General features: G+C 31.2%; 1 protein-coding gene across 2 annotated transcripts in view; it reads right to left on the bottom strand.

Annotated features, from left to right (window-relative positions):
* The window catches only part of LOC140436812 (growth arrest-specific protein 2-like), a 180,349-nt gene that overhangs the window by 9,032 nt on the left and 148,631 nt on the right, over positions 1-22,686 (bottom strand). For both annotated transcript variants that reach the window (XM_072525935.1, XM_072525936.1), the window contains exons 4-7: positions 18,308-18,449; positions 17,725-17,906; positions 15,486-15,684; positions 14,522-14,760 (exon numbers count right to left, since the gene is read on the bottom strand). In XM_072525935.1, coding sequence (XP_072382036.1) covers positions 14,522-14,760; positions 15,486-15,684; positions 17,725-17,906; positions 18,308-18,449 — 762 coding nt within the window. The remainder of the gene's footprint in view (positions 1-14,521; positions 14,761-15,485; positions 15,685-17,724; positions 17,907-18,307; positions 18,450-22,686) is intronic.

Below are 22,686 nucleotides of genomic sequence, written 5' to 3'. Positions count from 1 at the left end.
GAATAGGAACAATTAACATTGATGACTGTACAATGTATTATTCTGATAACACACATCGCAATAATAATGTAAAACAATCTGAAAGATCAATAAAAAAAATTGTAGATGTATAGGAACGAAGATCCCCAATATTATTAAAAGCTTATCCAGCTCTTCGTTGCAGATCTCTATATTTTGACCATTGCAAACGGCATTTGGCGAACTTAAACTATCACCGTATGTCACGAATGTCGAGCTGTTGAGAAGAATGGGAAAAGATAAAGAGGTTTTAAATACAATTAAAGTCAGAAAACTGCAATATCTGGGATATGACATAAGAGGCGAGCGTTAATAATGCAAGGAAGAATACAGGGTAGAAGGAGTCGCGGAAGAAGACGCATCTCCTGGTTAAACAATTTGAGAGCTTGGTTTAACGAAAGTGCGAATTGTCATGATGGTTGCCAACCTTCTTAGAGGATATGGCACATAAAGAAGAAGAATCCCCAGGTTGAAGCGAAGACAAGAATCAATGATAGACAGTTTTAAATTATACTATTTTATATATTTTATTATAATTCTTATTCAAGGAAATAAAAGCAAAGGTAATAGATGGAAAATTTCAAAAGAATCTGAATTTGTGCTTAAAATATGTGCAAAATTATTGATCGTGAAGTACTTAATTGAAAAATACTGTGTTTCATAAAACATAAGCCAGCTAATGATTAAGTCTACTTAAACGTGATAAAAGAAAATTTTTGTCAATATTTTACCTCATACTGCTTTCTGATTCCATTGACACACTTAAAAAATAATACAACTTTAAATATTTAGCTATGTGTAAATAAGCCTATATTATATATATATATATATATATATATATATATATATATATATATATATATATATATATATATATATATATATATATATATATATATATATATATATATATATATATATATATACAGGGTGAGTCATGAGGAACTTTACATACTTCTACCATATGTAGAGTCCCTCAGGGAGCATACCATGTGGCCACTAAAAAATGTCAACTCCTCTTCTTTATTAATTAACAGGGTGATTTGTGTAATTGACCGTTTATTTCATTTTACTGTAGTGTTTATACGGCTCATTTGATTTTTTTAATTTTTGCATGATACAGTACACTACTATCAAGCATTCGACTGGTATTAGCTAAACTAAAAAATTCCAGGACTGGCTTTGGAAAAATTAATTTAGGGATTCGTATTAAATATTACACCCTGTATATATTTTTTTTAAAATGCAATAAGTGATTTTCAAACTACATAAATAGCCAATGAAAACGACATATGCGACAATGTTGTCGCACTTTTATTAAATTTTTAGTGAACGATCAAATCTTACCAAAAATAGAACAACCATAATGAAGTATCAAATTATAAGGTATTAATTTAAACAAATGTTATAAATTTCAAACATTTTAATTAAAATGAGTTCCTACAACATAATCTAATACGTAGAAAATTAACATCTTTACTGTCACTTTGTATTATCTCTACGATAGAATCAATTGTTTTTCAATTTTAAATTTTTACTCATAGATCGTATTGGGGCATTATTTTCGATAAATAATAAATTAAATTGATTAAAAAGTCAAACCTCTTGTATGTGTTAGTTTTTGTTGATTGTAAATGATTACAATTTTATGTCAAATAATAATACATTGCATCAACTGTACTAAATAAAAATAAATCTAAAAAAGTTTAAAATGAAGGTTGGCGTTGACCGTTTGACGTTTCTTGATATTTTATACCCATTGTCATTATTGTCATTATTAATTGTTATTTATGTGTACAAGAATACATATTTCTTCTGTCATATCTACGTTAAGTACATTGTGTTAGTTTTGGTAGAGCTTTTGTTACTTTCGTTCAAAATGCCACATCAGTTTTCGACCACAGAATATGCAGACATAATATTTGTTTATGGATTCTGTAATGGGAATGGTAGGGCTGCTAGTAGAGAATATCGCAGGAGATTTCCTAATCGTCGAACTCCCAGTCATCCAACATTTGGGTCAGTTCTTAATTATTTGCGAGAAAATGGCACTTTTCCTAGTGGAACAACAGAGCGACATGTAGATGAAGCGCAGGAAGATGACATTATGGACGCCGTTACTATGAACCCTACAATAAGCACTAGACAAGTAAGTCGAGAACTCAATGTTACTCAATCAAAAGTAAGTAGAGTCTTACAAAAAAATAATCTATACCCATATCACATTCAAATGGTTCAGCGACTACATGCTGGAGATGAGATCGATGGGTTGGGATTTTGTAGATGGATTAACAATAATCGACCAACGCTATACAGGACACTATTTACAGATGAAGCCCAATTTACCAGAGACGGGATAAATAATTCACGAAATTCACATGTGTGGGCAGAAGAAAATCCCCATGCTATTCGAGAACGTCGTTCTCAGTTAAGGTTTTCGGTTAACGTGTGGATTGGTGTCATAAATAACCAATTAGTAGGTCCTCACTTTTTTGATGGTCCTTTAACAGGACAGGTCTATTTGAACTTTCTACAAAATATTTTGCCGAATTTGCTTGCCAACGCGAACGTTGCTATCCGAGGGATGTATTTTCAGCATGATGGGGCACCCCCACACTTTTTACTGGCAGTGAGACAACATCTCAATAATGTTTATGGCAACAGGTGGATAGGACGTGCAGGTCCTATTTCGTGGCCTTCAAGACCCCCTGATTTCAATCCCGTTGATTACCATATTTGGGGACGATTGAAGCAACTAGTTTAGGCAGTGAATATTAATAACCGACAACAATTAATTGATAGAATTATACATTGTTGTAATACTATTAGAAACGATCCCCAGAGTATCCGTAATTCAATACGTCAATTAACAATTCGGCAACAAAAATGTGTACAGGCTGCAGGGTTCCATTTCGAAAATCTATTTTGAATTATTTTTATTTTGTTACCATTATTGTATCTTTTCCAGTTCTAATTTATGGGTTTATCATAACTATGTACATATTTTTAGTTTTTTTTTTTAAATTGTTCTTCGTTATTGTTAGTAGTTACTGTTTTTTGTTGTGCAGTGACTCAGTTTATCATTTCAATTAAAATGTTTGAAATTTATAACATTTGTTTAAATTAATTACCTTATAATTTGATACTTCATTATGGTTGTTCTATTTTTGGTAAGATTTGATCGTTCATTAAAAATTTAATAAAAGTGCGACAACATTGTCGCATATGTCGTTTTCATTGGCTATTTATGTAGTTTGAAAATCACTTATTGCATTTTAAAAAAAATATATACAGGGTGTAATATTTAATACGAATCCCTAAATTAACTTTTCCAAAGCCAGTCCTGGAATTTTTTAGTTTAGCTAATACCAGTCGAATGCTTGATAGTAGTATACTGTATCATGCAAAAATTAAAAAAATCAAATGAGCCGTATAAACACTACAGTAAAATGAAATAAATGGTCAATTACACAAATCACCCTGTTAATTAATAAAGAAGAGGAGTTGACATTTTTTAGTGGCCACATGATATGCTCCCTGAGGGACTCTACATATGGTAGAAGTATGTAAAGTTCCTCATGACTCACCCTGTATATATATATATATATATATATATATATATATATATATATATATATATATATATATATAAATATATATATATATATATATATATATATATATATATATATATATATATATATATATATATGTATGTATATATATATATATATATTGTAACGATTGGGGTTTATAGAAAATAATTTATAAGTTATATACTACATAATATTAGATATAAAAAAGTATTTGATTATTTTAAATAAGTTATATACTAGAGAAATTTAATAAAAATATATTTATGTGAGGGCATTTTTAATAAATTAGCATATAATAATTGTAAAAAAGTTGTATTTTAATATTGTAAATATATATAAGTGAGCCATGTGCTTAGGCAACCAAAAATACTCTCGGAGATTGACAGATATTTATACTCTGAAGTGACGTTTAAGAATATTTACAAATATAAAGTGGGTTATAATAATATATTGTTTGAAATGTGTATTTTATTAAATTAGAATGTTAAGTTACTAATTTAATTATATATTCTGATCTGAAAAGCCTAAATGTAAACAAAATTATTAATAGAAAAGAATGGAATTCTCTGGATCTCCGGAGATGGCCATGTTTGCGAAATGGTTTGTTCCAGAAAATTCATACAAGTATGAAATAGAACAAATTGGAACATGATCTCTTACGAGATGGTTCTAGAATGTCCAAAAGATATAAATACCTGTGATTTGGATTCAAGATGGCAGTTTTTGAGTTTTTACTATGAAGATCAGTTGAAAGTTTTTAGTTAGAAGTCAAGCAGTTTATTATGAAAGTTAGTAGAAGATAGACACAATTAATTAGTGAAGTCAATTGTTCACAGTTTTATAAGAAATATGAAAGTTAGTTGGAGATAGTCCAATTGTTTAATATAGTGAGTTAAATGAAGATTAAAAATTATGCATATAATTTAATGCACATTTATAATTATACACAAATAATTATTGAAGATAAAAAAAGGTATATTGGAAGAAATTAAATTATATTATGGTTGGAGATTAGTATAAATCAACTTATAATAATTGGATATTGGTATATTGAAAAGAAGAATAAATATAAATGCTGTTTGCTGGTTTGGTTGGTGGTGTACAAATGCTGGTGAAGAAAACTATATCTTAAATTGGTAGAAGCTGATAATTGAAAAAAGTAATTTCACAAAAAAACAAGGATAACCGAAGTACGAAGACTTTCAGTGGTGATTAGAATATATATAGTGGAAAACAGTTCATTTAGGCATTCAGTGAAAGAAAGGTACAAAATTTTGTTAATATAATTTAGTTAGTGTCATAACAATTTCAATTTTGAAGATAGTTTGTTTAAATTTTAGATTGTCTATAGAATTTAATTAGTTTTATAAGAATATCAGTTTAAAGATAGTTTATTTTAAATTTACATTGACTAGGTTAGATATATATGTGTGTTTCATAATAGTTATAATAAAGATAATTTAAAAAAGTACTTACAAGCTAATTCTTTGAGAACCGCGATAAAAACCCTATATATTATATTATTAAAAATACTCATTGCTCATCATTCAAACAAAAAAATACATCATAACAATTTGGCACCCAACGCGGTGGCTCTCTATTTAAAAGAATTAGTTTGGGAAGATAAGTGCTCTCATATAATTAAATTAATTATCAGTAGAAAGGAAAAATTATAGAATTTATTTTAATTATATTTGAACAAGTAAAGTCTCAAAATGTCTCAAGGAAAGAAAGGTACAAGAAGCAAAAAGAATGAAGAAGATGTGGAAGTAGAAACACAACCTATACAAGAGGAGAGTTTAGTTCAAGTTCCACAAGATACTGCAGAAATGAATCCAGAAAGAGAGGAAAATGTCAATATGGCAACTTTGATGTCATTAATAATGCAGATGAACAAGACAATGGAAGATAATTCAAAACAAATCAAAGAAGCCATAAAAAAATTGGAAGAGAATTCAAAAGAAGTCAAAGAAGACATGAAAAAAATGGAACAGAAATTGGAAGAGAATTATAGAAAATTAGAAAAGAAAATAGAAGATAATAATAATAAAATTGTAAAACAAATGGAAAAACAAATGGATAAAAAACTTGAAGCTGCAGAAAAAAAAGTTGCAAATGAAATAAAAAGTATACGGAATGACTACAAGAAAAGGATAGACAATGAGAGGACAGAAGTAAAGAGGATTATTCAAGATAATAAGATAGATATAGAACAGAAAATAGAGTTACAGAAATGTAACTTAGAAGTAAAAATTAACGAAGACAGGAGAAACACAGAAGAAAAATTAGATGATATACAACAAAATATCCAAATAAATAATAATCAAATAAGAAATGTGGAACAGAGAATAGATGATATTTCACAAATGAGAGACATAGGTAGACCTTACTTAAATTTAACAAATGAGACTGGGATTAAATTCTCTGGTAATATAAAAAATTTGCATCCTAGAGTATACATAAATAGTTTAAAACATAAATTAAGATTTGTGAATAATATTAATGATATTAAAGATTATATTAGAATGACATTAAATGACAATGCAGCAACTTGGTTTGCTAATATTGAGAATGATTTAGATAATTTTCAAACATTTGAAAATAAATTTTTAAATTATTATTGGGGTGAATTAGAGCAAGCCAAGTTTAGAGAAATTCTATATTTTGGAAAGTATAATCAAAATTTAAAATCAAATATGGTAGATTATGCATTGAAATTGATAACAGTTGCAAAATATTTAGAACCACCACTTAGAGAGGATGAAACAGTCTTAAATGTATCTAGACATTTTGATGCTGATGTTGTGCAAACCGTAACTGTACAAAATATTCAAACAATAGATAGTTTTATTAATTTTATTCAAAGAATACAAAGAGGCAATATGACAAGTAATAATAACAACAGAAAAAACAATAATAACTTTCAATATAATAAAAATGATATTCAACAATATAGACAATCATATAACATTAATACTAGGTATGGTAATAATTTACAAAATTTTAATAATAATAACAGTAATCAAATTAGACAAAATTGTAATAACAATACTAGTTATAATAGACAACATTTTAATAACAGTACTAATAATAATAGACAAGATTTTAACAATAGAAGAAATACAGAGCGACCTAACTATAACAGACAGGTAAATTGTGTTCGAAGGAATAGAAGCTGCGAAGACAGGGAACGAAATAGTACAAGGCAAGAAAATGTGAGTAGAAGTCATAGTAGGGAAAGACATAGTACATCAGATCCAAGTGGTCAGACACAATCTGACAATTCTAATAATCAAAATTTTGTGCAGTAAACTTTCTGAATTACAAGTTAGGCCATTGCTATTATGAAAAACCTTCTGAATTTATTTCTTTAGATGAGGATAAAATTATTGACTCTATTAATTTAATTTATATAAATGCTTTGGCCAAAAATAAAATGATTAAAATTATGATAGATACTGGTTCAGAAAGTACATTAGTCTCGGAGAATTTTATTTTTAATACATTAAAACTATCAGATATAATAAAGATTCCAAAAATTAAAATTATTGGTGCAAATAATAAGAAGTTGGGTGAAATTGATAAACTAGCCAATTTTAAAATTAATATTCTTAATAAAGAAATTAATATGCAAGGATTTATTGTCAAGGATTTATGTGTTGATATATTAATGGGAAATGATGAATTGGAAAAGAAGAAAGTAAAGATAGATTTTGAAGAGAAAATGGTAACTTTGGAAGGGCAAATAATTAAATTTATGCAGAAAGATGAGGTGGAAGAAGGAATAAGAGTTGATAGGATATTATTAAAAGAAAATAATGATGTTTATGAAGAAGAAATGTATTTTGATGATAGGGAAATGTCCCAGAAGAATGTAAAGAATAATTATTGTAGTGAATATTTAAGGAATGGAAATTTTAAGCAGATGGATGCCTACGAGGCGGAGTGCGTAAAATTGGAAGCAAGGAATAATGAGTACATAATGAAGAATAATTTTATTTGTAAAGAAGAAGATATGATGAAAGTTTTAAATTGCCCTGAAGAATATAAATCAATAGTCATTTCCATATTGCAGCAACACAAGGGACTTGTCAATAAAGAAAATAGAATTGCACAAAATTATATCCATAGTATAAAAGTTAAAGAAGAAAAAGATTTTAAAACAAAATCATACCCAATACCATATAAATACAGAGAAGAAGTAAACAAAACAATTAATAATATGTTAGAAGATGGGATCATTGAGAAGGCAGACACACGTTTTATTAACCCCATAGTAGTAGTACGAAAAAGATCAGGTGAAATCAGGTTATGTTTGGATGCAAGGAATATTAACAAGATTACTGAAAAGCAATTTGAAGCACCAATGAGTATAGATGGAATATTAGGAAGAATTACAGGAATGTCATTTTTCACTAAAATCGATTTACAGCATAGTTTTTGGTTAATACCTCTAGAAAGAAAAAGTAGACAGTATACAGGATTTCAGATAGATGGAGTAGTATATCAATTCAAAGTAGTACCATTTGGACTTCAATCATCTTGCAGTGCTCTATGTAGATGTCTTCATGATATTTTGGATCAATATGAACATTTTGTAATTCACTACATTGATGATATATTAATTTTTTCTAAAACGGCTGAAGATCATGAGAAACACCTAAAAATTATAATAAATAGATTAGACAAAGTTGGACTAAAAATAAATCAAGAAAAATGTACATTTTTTCAAAAAGAAGTCATATATCTAGGTTATAAACTTAACACTAAGGGAATCGAAATGGATCCAGAACGGACACAAGTCATTCAGGAATATAAAACACCACACAATTTAAGAACTTTAAGAGGATTTATTGGAATAATTAATTATTATACAAGGATGATACCAGATCTAAGTATAAATAACATGAAGAGATTGAATAATGATTTCTATACCTTTAACACAAATATAATAACACTAATAACTTACTAATATATCCATTTTATTCAATAGACTTGATTTGTTAAATAGATGGTAGATTTCATTGTTTTGAATCAATTTGACATCATACTTGTTGAGTTTTGTACATATGGAAATTGTTTGGTACCCTAAAAATCATAATTTGGGGTTAGATACAGAATTGATTGTGTAAATGTCTTTATAAAAAGTGTAAAACTTACCAATTCATATGGATAAAAGCCTGTTGAATGGAAATAATTCCTAGATTTTGTCTATAAATAAACAGAACACAATATCCATTATATTTTTAATTAAGGTTATATTTTATTCTCTGATAAAATCCATTCTCCATTTGACATGACAGTTTGACCATAGAATAGACGAACTGTTCTCCGTTATTCTCTGTTTTGACATAGACAGCGAACAGGGATGTATTTAACACATTTTAAATAAATAAAAAAAAAATTTGATTTATTAAATTTAATAAGGTATGAGAAAATTAATATTTAAAAAAATAATATGTAAATTATTTATTTTAAATATTATTTTTGGGGTATTGTAACGATTGGGGTTTATAGAAAATAATTTATAAGTTATATACTACATAATATTAGATATAAAAAAGTATTTGATTATTTTAAATAAGTTATATACTAGAGAAATTTAATAAAAATATATTTATGTGAGGGCATTTTTAATAAATTAGCATATAATAATTGTAAAAAAGTTGTATTTTAATATTGTAAATATATATAAGTGAGCCATGTGCTTAGGCAACCAAAAATACTCTCGGAGATTGACAGATATTTATACTCTGAAGTGACGTTTAAGAATATTTACAAATATAAAGTGGGTTATAATAATATATTGTTTGAAATGTGTATTTTATTAAATTAGAATGTTAAGTTACTAATTTAATTATATATTCTGATCTGAAAAGCCTAAATGTAAACAAAATTATTAATAGAAAAGAATGGAATTCTCTGGATCTCCGGAGATGGCCATGTTTGCGAAATGGTTTGTTCCAGAAAATTCATACAAGTATGAAATAGAACAAATTGGAACATGATCTCTTACGAGATGGTTCTAGAATGTCCAAAAGATATAAATACCTGTGATTTGGATTCAAGATGGCAGTTTTTGAGTTTTTACTATGAAGATCAGTTGAAAGTTTTTAGTTAGAAGTCAAGCAGTTTATTATGAAAGTTAGTAGAAGATAGACACAATTAATTAGTGAAGTCAATTGTTCACAGTTTTATAAGAAATATGAAAGTTAGTTGGAGATAGTCCAATTGTTTAATATAGTGAGTTAAATGAAGATTAAAAATTATGCATATAATTTAATGCACATTTATAATTATACACAAATAATTATTGAAGATAAAAAAAGGTATATTGGAAGAAATTAAATTATATTATGGTTGGAGATTAGTATAAATCAACTTATAATAATTGGATATTGGTATATTGAAAAGAAGAATAAATATAAATGCTGTTTGCTGGTTTGGTTGGTGGTGTACAAATGCTGGTGAAGAAAACTATATCTTAAATTGGTAGAAGCTGATAATTGAAAAAAGTAATTTCACAAAAAAACAAGGATAACCGAAGTACGAAGACTTTCAGTGGTGATTAGAATATATATAGTGGAAAACAGTTCATTTAGGCATTCAGTGAAAGAAAGGTACAAAATTTTGTTAATATAATTTAGTTAGTGTCATAACAATTTCAATTTTGAAGATAGTTTGTTTAAATTTTAGATTGTCTATAGAATTTAATTAGTTTTATAAGAATATCAGTTTAAAGATAGTTTATTTTAAATTTACATTGACTAGGTTAGATATATATGTGTGTTTCATAATAGTTATAATAAAGATAATTTAAAAAAGTACTTACAAGCTAATTCTTTGAGAACCGCGATAAAAACCCTATATATTATATTATTAAAAATACTCATTGCTCATCATTCAAACAAAAAAATACATCATAACAATATATATATATATATATATATATATATATATATACATACATATATATATATATATATATATATATATATATATTTATATATATATATATATATATATATATATATATATATATATATATATATATATATATATATATATATATATATATATATGTATGTATATACAGTGCGTCCATAAAGTAACGCATAAATTCATTATTAGCTAAATAAACAATATTATTAGAAATTCCCGAAACTGCTCGATTTTTGATTTTAATTTACTATTTTTTAAATTATAATCTAATATACAGGGTAAAACACCATATGATGACGTCATCGCCATTTTTTTAAATGGAACTCCCATTTTTTTTCAATTTATAGATTTTTCTTGGTGAGCAGATTCCAAAAATGTATAACACGTCACTTTAAATTGGTACAGGATGGCAAAAATGCAACAATTCGCACGTGCGTCCATAAAGTAACAAATAAATTCATTATTAGCTAAATAAAAGACATTATTAGAAATTTCCAAAACAGGTCGATTTTTGATTTTTATTTACTATTTTTTTTATAATCTCACATAAAGGGTGAACCACCTTCGTATGATGAGAGAATTTCGAATTATACCATGGTACACTGCCAAATTTGTAGAAGTTTTAGGTGTTTTCTCTAACGTTTTTGTCTAAAGCTTTGTTCGTTACGCACATCCAGTTTTTGGAAAATTTTTGACCATCAAAAACTCCGTGAGACGTTGCGCACCAGTCAGACTCAGGAATAAGGATTTTTTCCTATCTATGTAAGGTTTCAGCATATCTACCGCTGCTTGTTCTTATTATGTTCAGCGATGTCCATGTATTGCGGGGAAGTTCAAAGCCTGGCTGTTTCTGATTGATACAGGCCATTTGGTGTACTTCCTGTGGCAAGTCGCTCTCCCATTGTCTTCTTCAGGCGTTGGAGAGGCTGACATGTTCCTGATGTAGCAGGTTTGCTTTAACAATGGAGGATATCTGGAGCACAGTCTATTCATTTCGATATCAAGTTTGTCATGGTGGATAGGTAGTTGATGGTTAGCCTGGATTTTTGTATATTCTCTGAAAAGAAAATGCCTTCTTCGTAGTTTCTCAGGATGAAAAGTCAATAATTCGGTGTTGGGCTAATTGTACTTGTACCTAAAACTATTCGCATTTTCTGGTTTAACTAAGTATCAACAATCTTCGTGTATTTGCTATTAAGCCCTACCAGGCTTAATAGTAGTATACAAGTCCGAGAGCGGATGATATGAGTACGGAGGTTGATGAACCCCATGTGGTGCCACATAGCTTTTGATTACACTATTTCGCGCTTTACTGTGGTTCTTTAAAACTTTAAAACTGTAGGTTTTCTTTAAAACTTAAAAGTTCTGTCAAGATTTACTCCAAGATATTTTGGTGTTGCTTTATAAGTCAGTAGTCTGTTTTCAAAGTGAATGGACAGTTTTTTGTTTGCTTGGGCATTTTTTAGATGGAAACAGCATACTTCGATTTTAGTTGCATTAGGCTGTAGCCTCCGTTTAAAGAAGTATTCTCCCATAATGGCAAGGTTATCTGGTAGTATTGTTTCTGTAACATTCATGTTATTATATCTTGCTGCAATGGCCCAGCCGTTAGTGCAGCCAAATTTCTGCGGAGTTGTCCTCGGCAGGTCCGCGAAGTAGAAATTAAACAATAAGGGTACCAAAACAGATCGATGCGGCAGGCCATTGCTGAGCTTTATGTGGACACTATTAAAATCGCCCCTTGTGACTTCAAAGGGTGTGTCAGTGAGCATGCTATCAATAAGTTTGGTTATTTTTTGACATGGTATGGCATGTAGTAGTTTGCTTAGTCGTTAGTCTGGATACGGTATTGTATACAGCTGATATGTCAATGAAAGCAACGGATGTTTTAAGCTTGCTTTAAAAACCTGCTTCAATATGTGTTGTTAGCGATAGAATCTGATCTGCGCAACTGCGGTTAGGTCTAAACTCTGCTTGCTTAACGAATATCAATTCTAATATGTTACTACTAATTCTGTTGTAGACATAGTTGTCTACGCAGAACGCAACTATGTCGGTGAAACTACATAAAAACAGACACATTCCTGACAGACAGACAGACAGACAGACTGATTCCTTATCGCCTAAACCGTTTACCGCAGTACTAGAATATGCTTGTAAAAAACTTAACTGGAAAGAGAAAGGCCTGAACATTGACAATAGAAGATTAACAAATTTGAAATTCGCAGACGACATAGTTTTGTTCTCCGACAATCTCAAGGAGATATGTACAATGCTACCTGAACTTTAGTTAGTGTGTGCCAGTGTGGGTCTTAAAATAAACATCTCCAAAACAAAATTTATGACAAACCTAGTACCTAGCGAAAATATCAATATTAGAGACAACGAAGTAGAGCTGGTAGAAAAATACATAAACCTTGGACACGAAATAAAAATCACAAGAGACAACCAAACATGCGAACTACGAAAAAGAATAAACCTAGCGTGGGCAGCCTATGGAAATCTCAAAGACATCTTTAAAAGCGATATACCAATTTCTTTAAAACGTAAAACATTTGACCAATGTGTGTTGCCTGTGATGACCTATGGTGCCGAAACTTTGACATTGACAGCTACACTTCTAAAATGCTGCAAATAGCCCAGAGGAAAATGGAAAGGTCAATGCTGAGTATATCGCTTTGTGACCGAGTTAGAAATGAAGACTTAAGAGGAAGAACAGGAGTTACCGATGTAATTTCCCGAATTGCTACACTGAAATGGAACTGGGCCGAACACGTCGCCCGAATTAGTGATGAAAGGTGGACGAAAGAGATTGCTTCAGTGGAGACCGAGGTTACACAAAAGAAGTAGAGGAAGACCCCCTACTCGTTGGACTGACGGTCTCAAGAAAATGTCAAGAAATTTTATGAAAAGTGCTCAAGATAGAGCACAATGGACAAAAATGAGAGAGGCCTATGTCCAGCAGTGAACGCAAAGGACTGGGTGATGATGATGAATTGTGTTGTAGATTGTCTTCAAATAGTCTATAGACACAGCTCAGCAATGCAATCGGTTGGCAGTTTTGAGACTGATCATTTGCCTTATCTGGTTTTAGTATGGCTATAATGGAGGTCTTTTTTAAGTGAGTGCAGGATTTCTTTTGATTTAAGTGTATCTATATAGAAATCAGCCATATTTGCCACAGTGAAGTGAAAATTCTGGATGGATTTTATCGGAGCCGCGTGTCTTTCTAGACTTAAGGGATGCAAAGCTACTTCGCGTCCGTAGTAGAATACTACACGTGCATCCTGGGTAATGCTAAATGAACTAGCACAGTAGGCAGCCAGATAATCTAGAATCTCTGGATTTCCTAGTAAGTCACATCACAATAATAAGAATGAAACTGTGTAATGTTTTTTTAACGTTGAATGTAATAAAAACATTTTCAGGATGAAAATCGTTAAATATTCTTTATGAGTTCTAACACCATCCCCAAACCGATCATCCTTAACAGTTCAACTCGATATTTTTCGCTTAAATAACTGTACCATTTTTATTCGTACACATTATTTCTATAAATTACAATTAAATGAATTGTTTGTTAACAGCTGCCTACTAAAGAGAATACGTTAATTTCTACTATTGCTACAAAATAAACAACAATAATTATCTTTCTTATATAGGTACATGGTTTTTTATACTTATACATAAAAAGTAAAAACTTGTTCTACTAAAGCGTTTCCTATGTTTTATTTATTTATTGAATACTAATTTAGTTTTAGAGATAACTCTTTATAAAAATGGTTAATTAATTGCAAAATTGTTCACATCACTTCATTTCGTCTCTACCTTACTGTTTTTGGTAATAAAATACTGGCCAATTATATAAAAATCCAATAAAAATATATTAATTTTTTGTACAATAATAAATCATTTCTCATTTATTACAAATTTTAAAGTAAATTTTCTTTTTTATGTAAACTTACCCTAACAAATACGTTTTTGCCAGCAATATTATATTTTCCTTCGCCCACTTTTCGGATTTTCAACTTTTCGCATCTACCACTAGAACAATTGCAGTTTTTCTGCATAAGTCTAGCAGCGAGCTGTACTTTTCTGTCCAGTTCATTCGTTGGTGTTGGACTTGGTGTGTTGGCACCTCCGCTATCCCCCGAAGATGGTCTCATTGGTGGGGTCACGTCAAGGTCTGGATCTTCACCACTACCTAAAAATACAGTCGAACATACTAAGAAAATTGCAAATAAATTTTCCTTTTGTAGGTATAAAGCAAAAGTCACAGCCAGGTGTTTCCAATTTAAAAAATAAATAAGAAATATATTGGGCCTCTTTGAAATGGATATTTTGATTACTCCTATATATTTTATTTTAAAATATTTGTACGTTATTTTTTTTTATTAACGCAATTTAATCTCGAGGGAAACCGGAGAGAAATACTTTGAACAATATACGGCTCCAAAAGCATTTGGCGGCAGATCTGTTGTGGTGGAGTTTCGTTGGAGCCGCGTATGGAGCTATTTATTCTTGGCAAGCTAACAATGAATAACAACAACAATAATAACTGGGATCGTCTCTAGTGGCAGCTTAATTTTCGTAATCTTAGCCAGGAACATTCAAAGGACTTTGTGAAACTTAAACAGAGGAATGGCCTATATTTCAATTAATTGTTCACACGATCAGTGAACGCCAGAATCGGAAGCTTGGAGCATGTATCTGGAGCGCATGTCCGAAGGATGTTGTACAAAAATATATCAGCAAATACTAGAACAAAAGCATCTACGAGGTAGACCAAGAACTATGAGGCTAAATCAGATGGAAAATTACTTCTGAAGCTGGTGCAAAAGTATTACGACGCCGAGTAAAGTTTCACATTTATTTAGCTTTTAGCAAGGTAATGCTCTTTTATTGGTCTGTATATTATAAAGTACAAACCTCGGGACCACTCTTCATCTTCAGTGTTATCACTAGGAACGCCATCGCTAGCTCCACTTGTATTAACTACTGGCAATGAATTAAGTGCGTTGGTTTGTTCTACCAGCACCACGTGGTGAGTGTTCCATCTGTCGAGAACTGAAGATATTGCTCCGGCTGAATGACTCTGCTTCATTTTGGAATAACTTGGAGGAGGACTCTGTAACAAAATATTTTAGAACACTCTGTAAATTATAAAATTCACGACAATTTTTATGTCGTATCTCGCAATATTAGGTTTTTATTATATCACCTTGCTTTTATTATGAAATTAAATGATAAGTTATATAAAAGCCAATTGTTTTAAATAAGTAATACCCTAAATATCAAACCCTAATCTAACCTAACCTAACCTAACCTAAATATCAAAAATTGAATAAAGATATCTGAAAAATTTGAAAAGAGACATTCTTAAAATTTTTCTTTTAAAATGGTTGTGTATATTTATTACTATCTATATAATTTTTTTCAAGATATACCGAAATTGATTTTCTAAAACTTTCACTTAATTTATAACTTCATCTAAATAACAATTTATTTGACATGTGTATATTTTAAAGTTTCTATCACAGTTTTTGGAGTTATTCTTCTCCTATCTCAGATCTACAAATCCCTAAATCTAATTGCTAAGTAAAAAGCTATTCTTAAAATTTCTTTCTAACAAATTATATACTGTGTACACTTATGCCCATAACTTGTACTACACTACTAAGTCGGTCCGATAAGTACTTAGCCTACAAAAAAAAAACATTTGGAAAAGTGGTGATTTATTTCTCAACATAGTCTTCCTTCCAATTCGACCAATTTCGCCATGACGTCGGCGGAGGTATGAGCAGGGGCATTGCCATGGTGGAAGAGCACTTTTTTCTTTGCCAAATGGGGTCGTTTTTTCTGCATTTCCCCATGGAATCTCCCCAATAATTCGGCATAGTAAAGCACTGTAACCGTTTTGTCCTTCTTCAGGTTGTCGATGTAGATCACCCCATGTATATCCTAGAACATTGTGGCCATCACCTTTCCTGTCAATAGGACAGTCTTCGCTTTCTTCGGAGCACGTTTGCCGATTGCAGTCCACTGTTTCAACTGTTCTTTGGTCTCTGGTGTATACCAATGGATCCATGTTTCGTCGACGGTTACGAAATGTGGTAGAAACTCTTTCGGAATAAGAATAAATGTCCTCAAACACTGCTCTGAATTGGTTTCACGGTTGCGTTTTTTGTCCGGAGTGAGCAAACGCGGCACCCATCGCGCGGAGAGCTTTCTCATGCCCAAAATCCCATGCATGATATGACATATGCGGTCTTTTGAGATGCCTACTGAATTCGAGAGAAGCTTTTTTAGAGTTTTGATAATAGATAACTGGCTTATTTCTGTTGTTTCTGATAGCTGAAACGAACTTACTTTGGGATTTTCGTCTACTCAAATGAAAATTTCATATTTTTAATTCGGTGTAATTTGTTTCGGCCGTCCACCTCGATTTTTAATGTGAAATGACCTAGTTGCATCTAAACTATTAAATCAATTTGAAAAGGTGTGATTTTGTCGCATTCTGTCTGCATATAGCAATCCATAATATCTGGCTGCTGAGTCACCGCAACAATTTTCTTGTGCACATACATAAGTCATATCTTGAATTTCTTCCTTAAAAAAAACGCAACAATACACTACCAAAAATAAGTCTCTTACAAACAACAATTATCTGACAGTTTACCGCATACTTTCCATAAATTAAGTAATTTTTGAAATCTCCTCAAACTCTAAACTTTTTAAATGCATTTTTCTTGAAAAAAGTTTATATCTAATTTCATTGACAGAATCATTCACGTGACGCATACTGTTATTAGATTTTTCATATTCTACACCATGTAACAAATGTAATAAAAAATATTGCATCATTTTTCAAAAATAAAGCACATAATCTAATACTTCGTGAAAATTCTTTCTCATAAGAATATTATTATATTTTTGATTAAGATTTAATTTAATTTAAGAAAATAATATATCATCTAAAATTATTATTTTCAAAGTTCAACGGGCACATTATATATCTAGCGACTTTTTTTACACGAAAATGTTAATCTGCAAAGTAAAATTTAGAATTGCACATAAAGGAACAAGTATCATTGTTACAGTTTTGATTTTTAAAATTCTCAGATGTTGGACATGTATTTCTTTCCTTGAATAATATTTATATACATACTGTAATACTAGGAAACTGCCAAGTGAGTAAAGAACTTAATCTGGAATCGAATGAATCCCTTTCTTCTTCGGCAATCTGTTTTTCTAATTGGACCAATCCTGGAGGTTCGATGCCAAATTTGGAGGCTATTCTGGCGACTTCAAGAAGGCACAGTATTACATTCCTGGGTTGATTGTGCAAAACTACAATACAAAACAAATTTATTAAAACAAGAGCCATATGGTACACTACCAACATTTGGGATAAATATTTTGAGAATAAGATTTTCAGAATACTATAAATAATACTATAAGTTCGTAAACTAATTTTTAAGACCAAATTCAGATTTTTTGCTTTAATCTGTGCCTTCTAAGAATTGCAAGGCAAAACAGACGTTGATAAAGATGTTATTAGAGACAAGTGGAAAATTTCTTCAGAGATTACATACATAACGGTCTTTTCTTTCACTTCGGATTTCCTTAAGATTTAAGACTAAAGGAAAAACTCCTGTCAATTGTATTTTATATTATTAATGTGGTATAGAACCAAGGGTATTACTGGAAAATAATAAAGGTAAATAAATTATTTTGCCATACAAACTTACCAAGGTCTTCACTTTCAAAGAGTAAGTTTTCATGGACTCCTAACGATCTACAAAATCGAATAAAGTTTTCCATGTTATCTCTGGAGAAGAAGCTTCCCCTTGCAGCTTTTTCGAAACACTTTCCTCTAATTTTTGGAAGAGGCTAAAAGGTAAAATATATGGTAAAATTAAAAATTAAGTCACATAATCTCGTTACTATGAAATCTACAGATTATTAAAATGATAAAACAAACATTTTTTTATCGTGTTTTTAGTACCATAGTATAACCAAAGTTTTGTTATTTAGTCTATATTTTATAATTTATTGAACTGTAACACTAATTAGAAGATATTAAATTAATATCTTAATTCTTACGATAATGAAATAATATTAAGAAAATAATATGTACATACAACAGACCATATATTGTATATATATTCATGGATTTTACAGTATTCACTGCCTTCCCTTGGTCAACCGTTTCCATCTCTCTTTGTTTTCCCATTCTCCATCGTGTTGGCCTCTCTTACTCATGGCGTCGTCTACTTCGTTCCTCCAGGATCTTGGGGGTCGTCCTCTTTTTCTCCTTCCTATGGGGCTCCAATAAGTTATTCTCTTTATCCATCTGATGTCGCTAGTTCTTCTTACATGTCCATACCACTTTAGTCTTTTTTGTTCTATATATGCTAGTATGTCTGTTTCTATTGCTGTTCTTTGCTTTATTTCATCATTACTTTTCCTATCCATTCTGGTTACTCTGCAGCATCTTCGCAGGCATTCCATCTCTGTTGCTACTATTTTACTGCTGTTTTTCTTGCTTAAAATCCAATTTTCAGCCCCATATGTCAATACTTCGCACTCATGTTTTATAAATCTGTGTTTTTGTCTTCATATTTAGGTGTCTATCACCATAGTGAGTTAAGTTGTCGGATTGCTGTTCTTGTTTGTCCTAATCTTTGCTTAATTTCTTCCTCTGTTGTTACCTTTTTCGTGATTATAAACCCCAAGTATTTGAATTTATATTTTCCTTTAATTGTTACGTTGTCGTCAATCTGTAGATCTTCTATGTCTTCTTCACTTGTAGATAGGTACTCTGTTTTCGCGAGGTTAATATCTAGGCCAGCCTTGGTATATTCTTCTTGTAGTTTCTTCATCATAGGTCTTTTTGGTCTTGTGCAATCACTACTTGATCGTCTGCAAAGCTTAATGTATATAGGTATTCGTTTCGTACCGGTACTCCCATGCCTTCGCATTTTCTTTTCCATGCAGTGTTGACCATATATTGTTAAACCATATATTGTTTTGAAGCTATTCTCTTGTGGTATTTTAATATTATTTACTTTTTTCATTGGGAATTAACCACAATTTGAATTTAAAATATATTTATTTTGACGTTTTGATTTCCACTTATATTGGAAAAACGATTTCCGAAGTGGAATTCGAAACGTCAAAATAAACATATTTTAAGTTAAATATTGTATTTATATGAGGTTCAACCACAAATGATTGTAATAAAAATTATATTTTACATTTGTTTTGACGTTTTGATCTGCAACCCGAAAATCATTTTCAAAAAAGAATATTATAAAACGAGGTGTTACTAGCGAAGAATTCGGTTTTCAGATCAACACCGGAAAAACAAAAAAAAAATGATCGTAGACAGAGCAAATATTAATCTACCGCACGTACATCAAGTGGCGAATTTTGAAGTGGTAGACAGATTTGTATACTTAAGCTCCCTGATAACCAACAATGGCGGTTTCTCTTCGGAAATCAAGCGTATACTTGCAACGGCCCGAACGACAACAGCAAAATTAATTAAAATATGGAAAGACCGAATAATAAAAAAGAATACTAAGCTTAGGTTGGCAAATGCCCTTTTTGTTCATTGCTACATAAGCAGCTGAAACATGGACTCTCAAAAACATCGATATGAGTAAGATCGAATCCTTCGAAATGTGGACATATAGAAGAATTCTCATCGCCTCCGGAGGCGATGAAATAGTGGCAGATGCCTTGAAAGTGGCTGGAAAAAGATTATGGCAGCTCATTGCCAAACTATGCACTAGATGTTTGCAGGAAGCAATAACACCAACCCAGTGGTATAACGCAGAAATTATCATACTTCATAAAAAAAGGGATGCTACCGACCTCAGGAATTACAGGCCCATAAGTCTACTTTCACATATTTATAAACTATTTACAAAAATAATTACGAAACGACTAGAAAATAAATTGGAATTTTATCAGCCCATAGAACAGACGGGTTTTAGAAAAGGCTATGGAACAAACGATCACCTACTGGTAATAAAAAAATCTTATAGAAAAATGCGCTGAATATAATAAACCACTAGCTTTAATATTTGTCGACTATGAAAAGGCATTCGACACCGTAATTTAACAAAAAATGTTGGAAGCCTTGACAGAATGCCGAATTGACTATCGGTATATAAATATAATTAAACACATATACCAAAACGCAACAGCCAGTGTTAGAGTGGGTGATCGTCAAACCCAGAAATTCCCGATACAACGTGGAGTACGCCAGGGGGACACCATATCGCCGAAACTGTTCACTACACTTTTGGAATATATATGTAAAAGGGCAAAACTGATCGACAAGGGCATAAACATAAACGGAGAAACGCTTAGCCATCTAAGGTTTACAGATGATATTGTACTACTATCAGCTACTAATAGCTGATAGGATAGATGAGGCCAAAGAACTTTTAAATCAGCTCTACTTTTCCTCGCTAGAAGAGGGATTGAAAATAAATATATCTAAAACCCAGATGATGACAAATCTTGTAGTCAGCGAAGATATATGCGTAGGAACAAGATCCATAGACCAGGTAATGGCCTATAAATACCTAGGTCATGAGATTCGCATAGGAAAAGATAACCAAACCGTTGAGCTTCTCCATCGTATAAGACTGACTTGGGCAGCCTTTCGCAAGCTGAACCATATTTTCAAATCGTCTGATATACCAATATGCCTTAAAAGATAAACGTTTAATCAGTGTGTTTTGCCAGTGTTAACTTACGGAGCGGAAACGTTGACTATGACAAGGAGAACAGTTCAAAAGATCCGTGTGTGTCAAAGGGCGATGGAGCGTGCTATGTTGGGCGTTTCACTACGAGACAAGATCCCAAATCGGCAGCTACGACAAAGAACAGGAGTGGCTGATGCAGTAGAGAGAGTAGCAATACTGAAATGGAACTGGGCAGGTCACGTGGCCCGAATGACAGATAATAGATGGACAAAGCGGATACTGGAATGGAGACCAAGAAATGATGCCTACCGAAGCAGAGGTCGTCCACCAACACGTTGGACTGACGATCTAAAACGTTGCCATAGAAATTGGATGCAAGAGGCACAAGATCAAAATAGATGGAAAATTATGAGGGAGATCTATGTCCAGCAGTGAAAAAGCAAAGATTGAATGATGAGAAGAATTCGACGCGTGTCCTTGACAGAACGAAGAACCAACCTGTAAATTCTGGAAGATCTTCATATAAAAGACAGGCTATTAAAAAAAGCCGAGTATACTTAAATTACTTCGGCCACATAGCTAGAAGAACGGGGACTATTGGTAGTAGAAGAAAAGGTAGAAGGCTGAAAATCAAGAGGAAGATCTGCAACACGATGGGCAGAGTAAATAAAGACTCTCGTGGGAAAAGCACTACATGAAGCCGTCCATATGGCACAAGATCGCAGCCAATAGAGTAAGCTAATAATATTTGGAGTGTCACCACGCCCTGACAGGGCTCAAGGAATGAGGAGAGCTACTTTAACCTATAGTTCTTTATTAATTGGAGCATTATTTTAACTTATTTCACAGGTAACTTACTGGGCCTTGATCTTGTAGGCAAATAGCTATGTTTTGAGTTGAAATTATAAAGGGTTGTGTTATACTCTAGGATTGATATCAAATTCTGATGTTTGTGTGTTTATGTAGTTAATTGTAGATGATGTATCTTGAATAATCTATCGATTTTCTATTAATCTATTAATGTTGGTATATTCTTGTTGCTGACTTTTTTTTTAGTATTGGTAACAAGAGTCTGCTACATTCTGTTGATGGATTCGCAACATATTTTTCTTCAATAAGGTGATGTTTGCTTCTTTGATTTTTATCTTTTTGCAGACTGTGTCTTTCATAACTATTAATACATCGTTCTATTGTACTCTGTGCTCATTGTCCGAGACATATTAGCATATCTGGAATATGTTTTGATGTATGATTCATTTATTTAATTCATTGATTCATTTAATTTATTTAGTGCTCCTGGTCCATGATGCCAAACGGACAACAGATCATTTACATATTTCCACCATACTCTGGCTTTTTGTCATGTTTATACACAATGTTTTGCTTAAATTTCTCTATAAAAATAT

The sequence above is a fragment of the Diabrotica undecimpunctata genome, chromosome 3 (assembly GCF_040954645.1).
Source record: "Diabrotica undecimpunctata isolate CICGRU chromosome 3, icDiaUnde3, whole genome shotgun sequence".
NCBI lineage: Eukaryota > Metazoa > Arthropoda > Insecta > Coleoptera > Chrysomelidae > Diabrotica > Diabrotica undecimpunctata.
The sequence above is the reverse complement of the archived record's forward strand: the minus strand, read 5'-3'. Positions and strand labels throughout refer to the sequence as shown.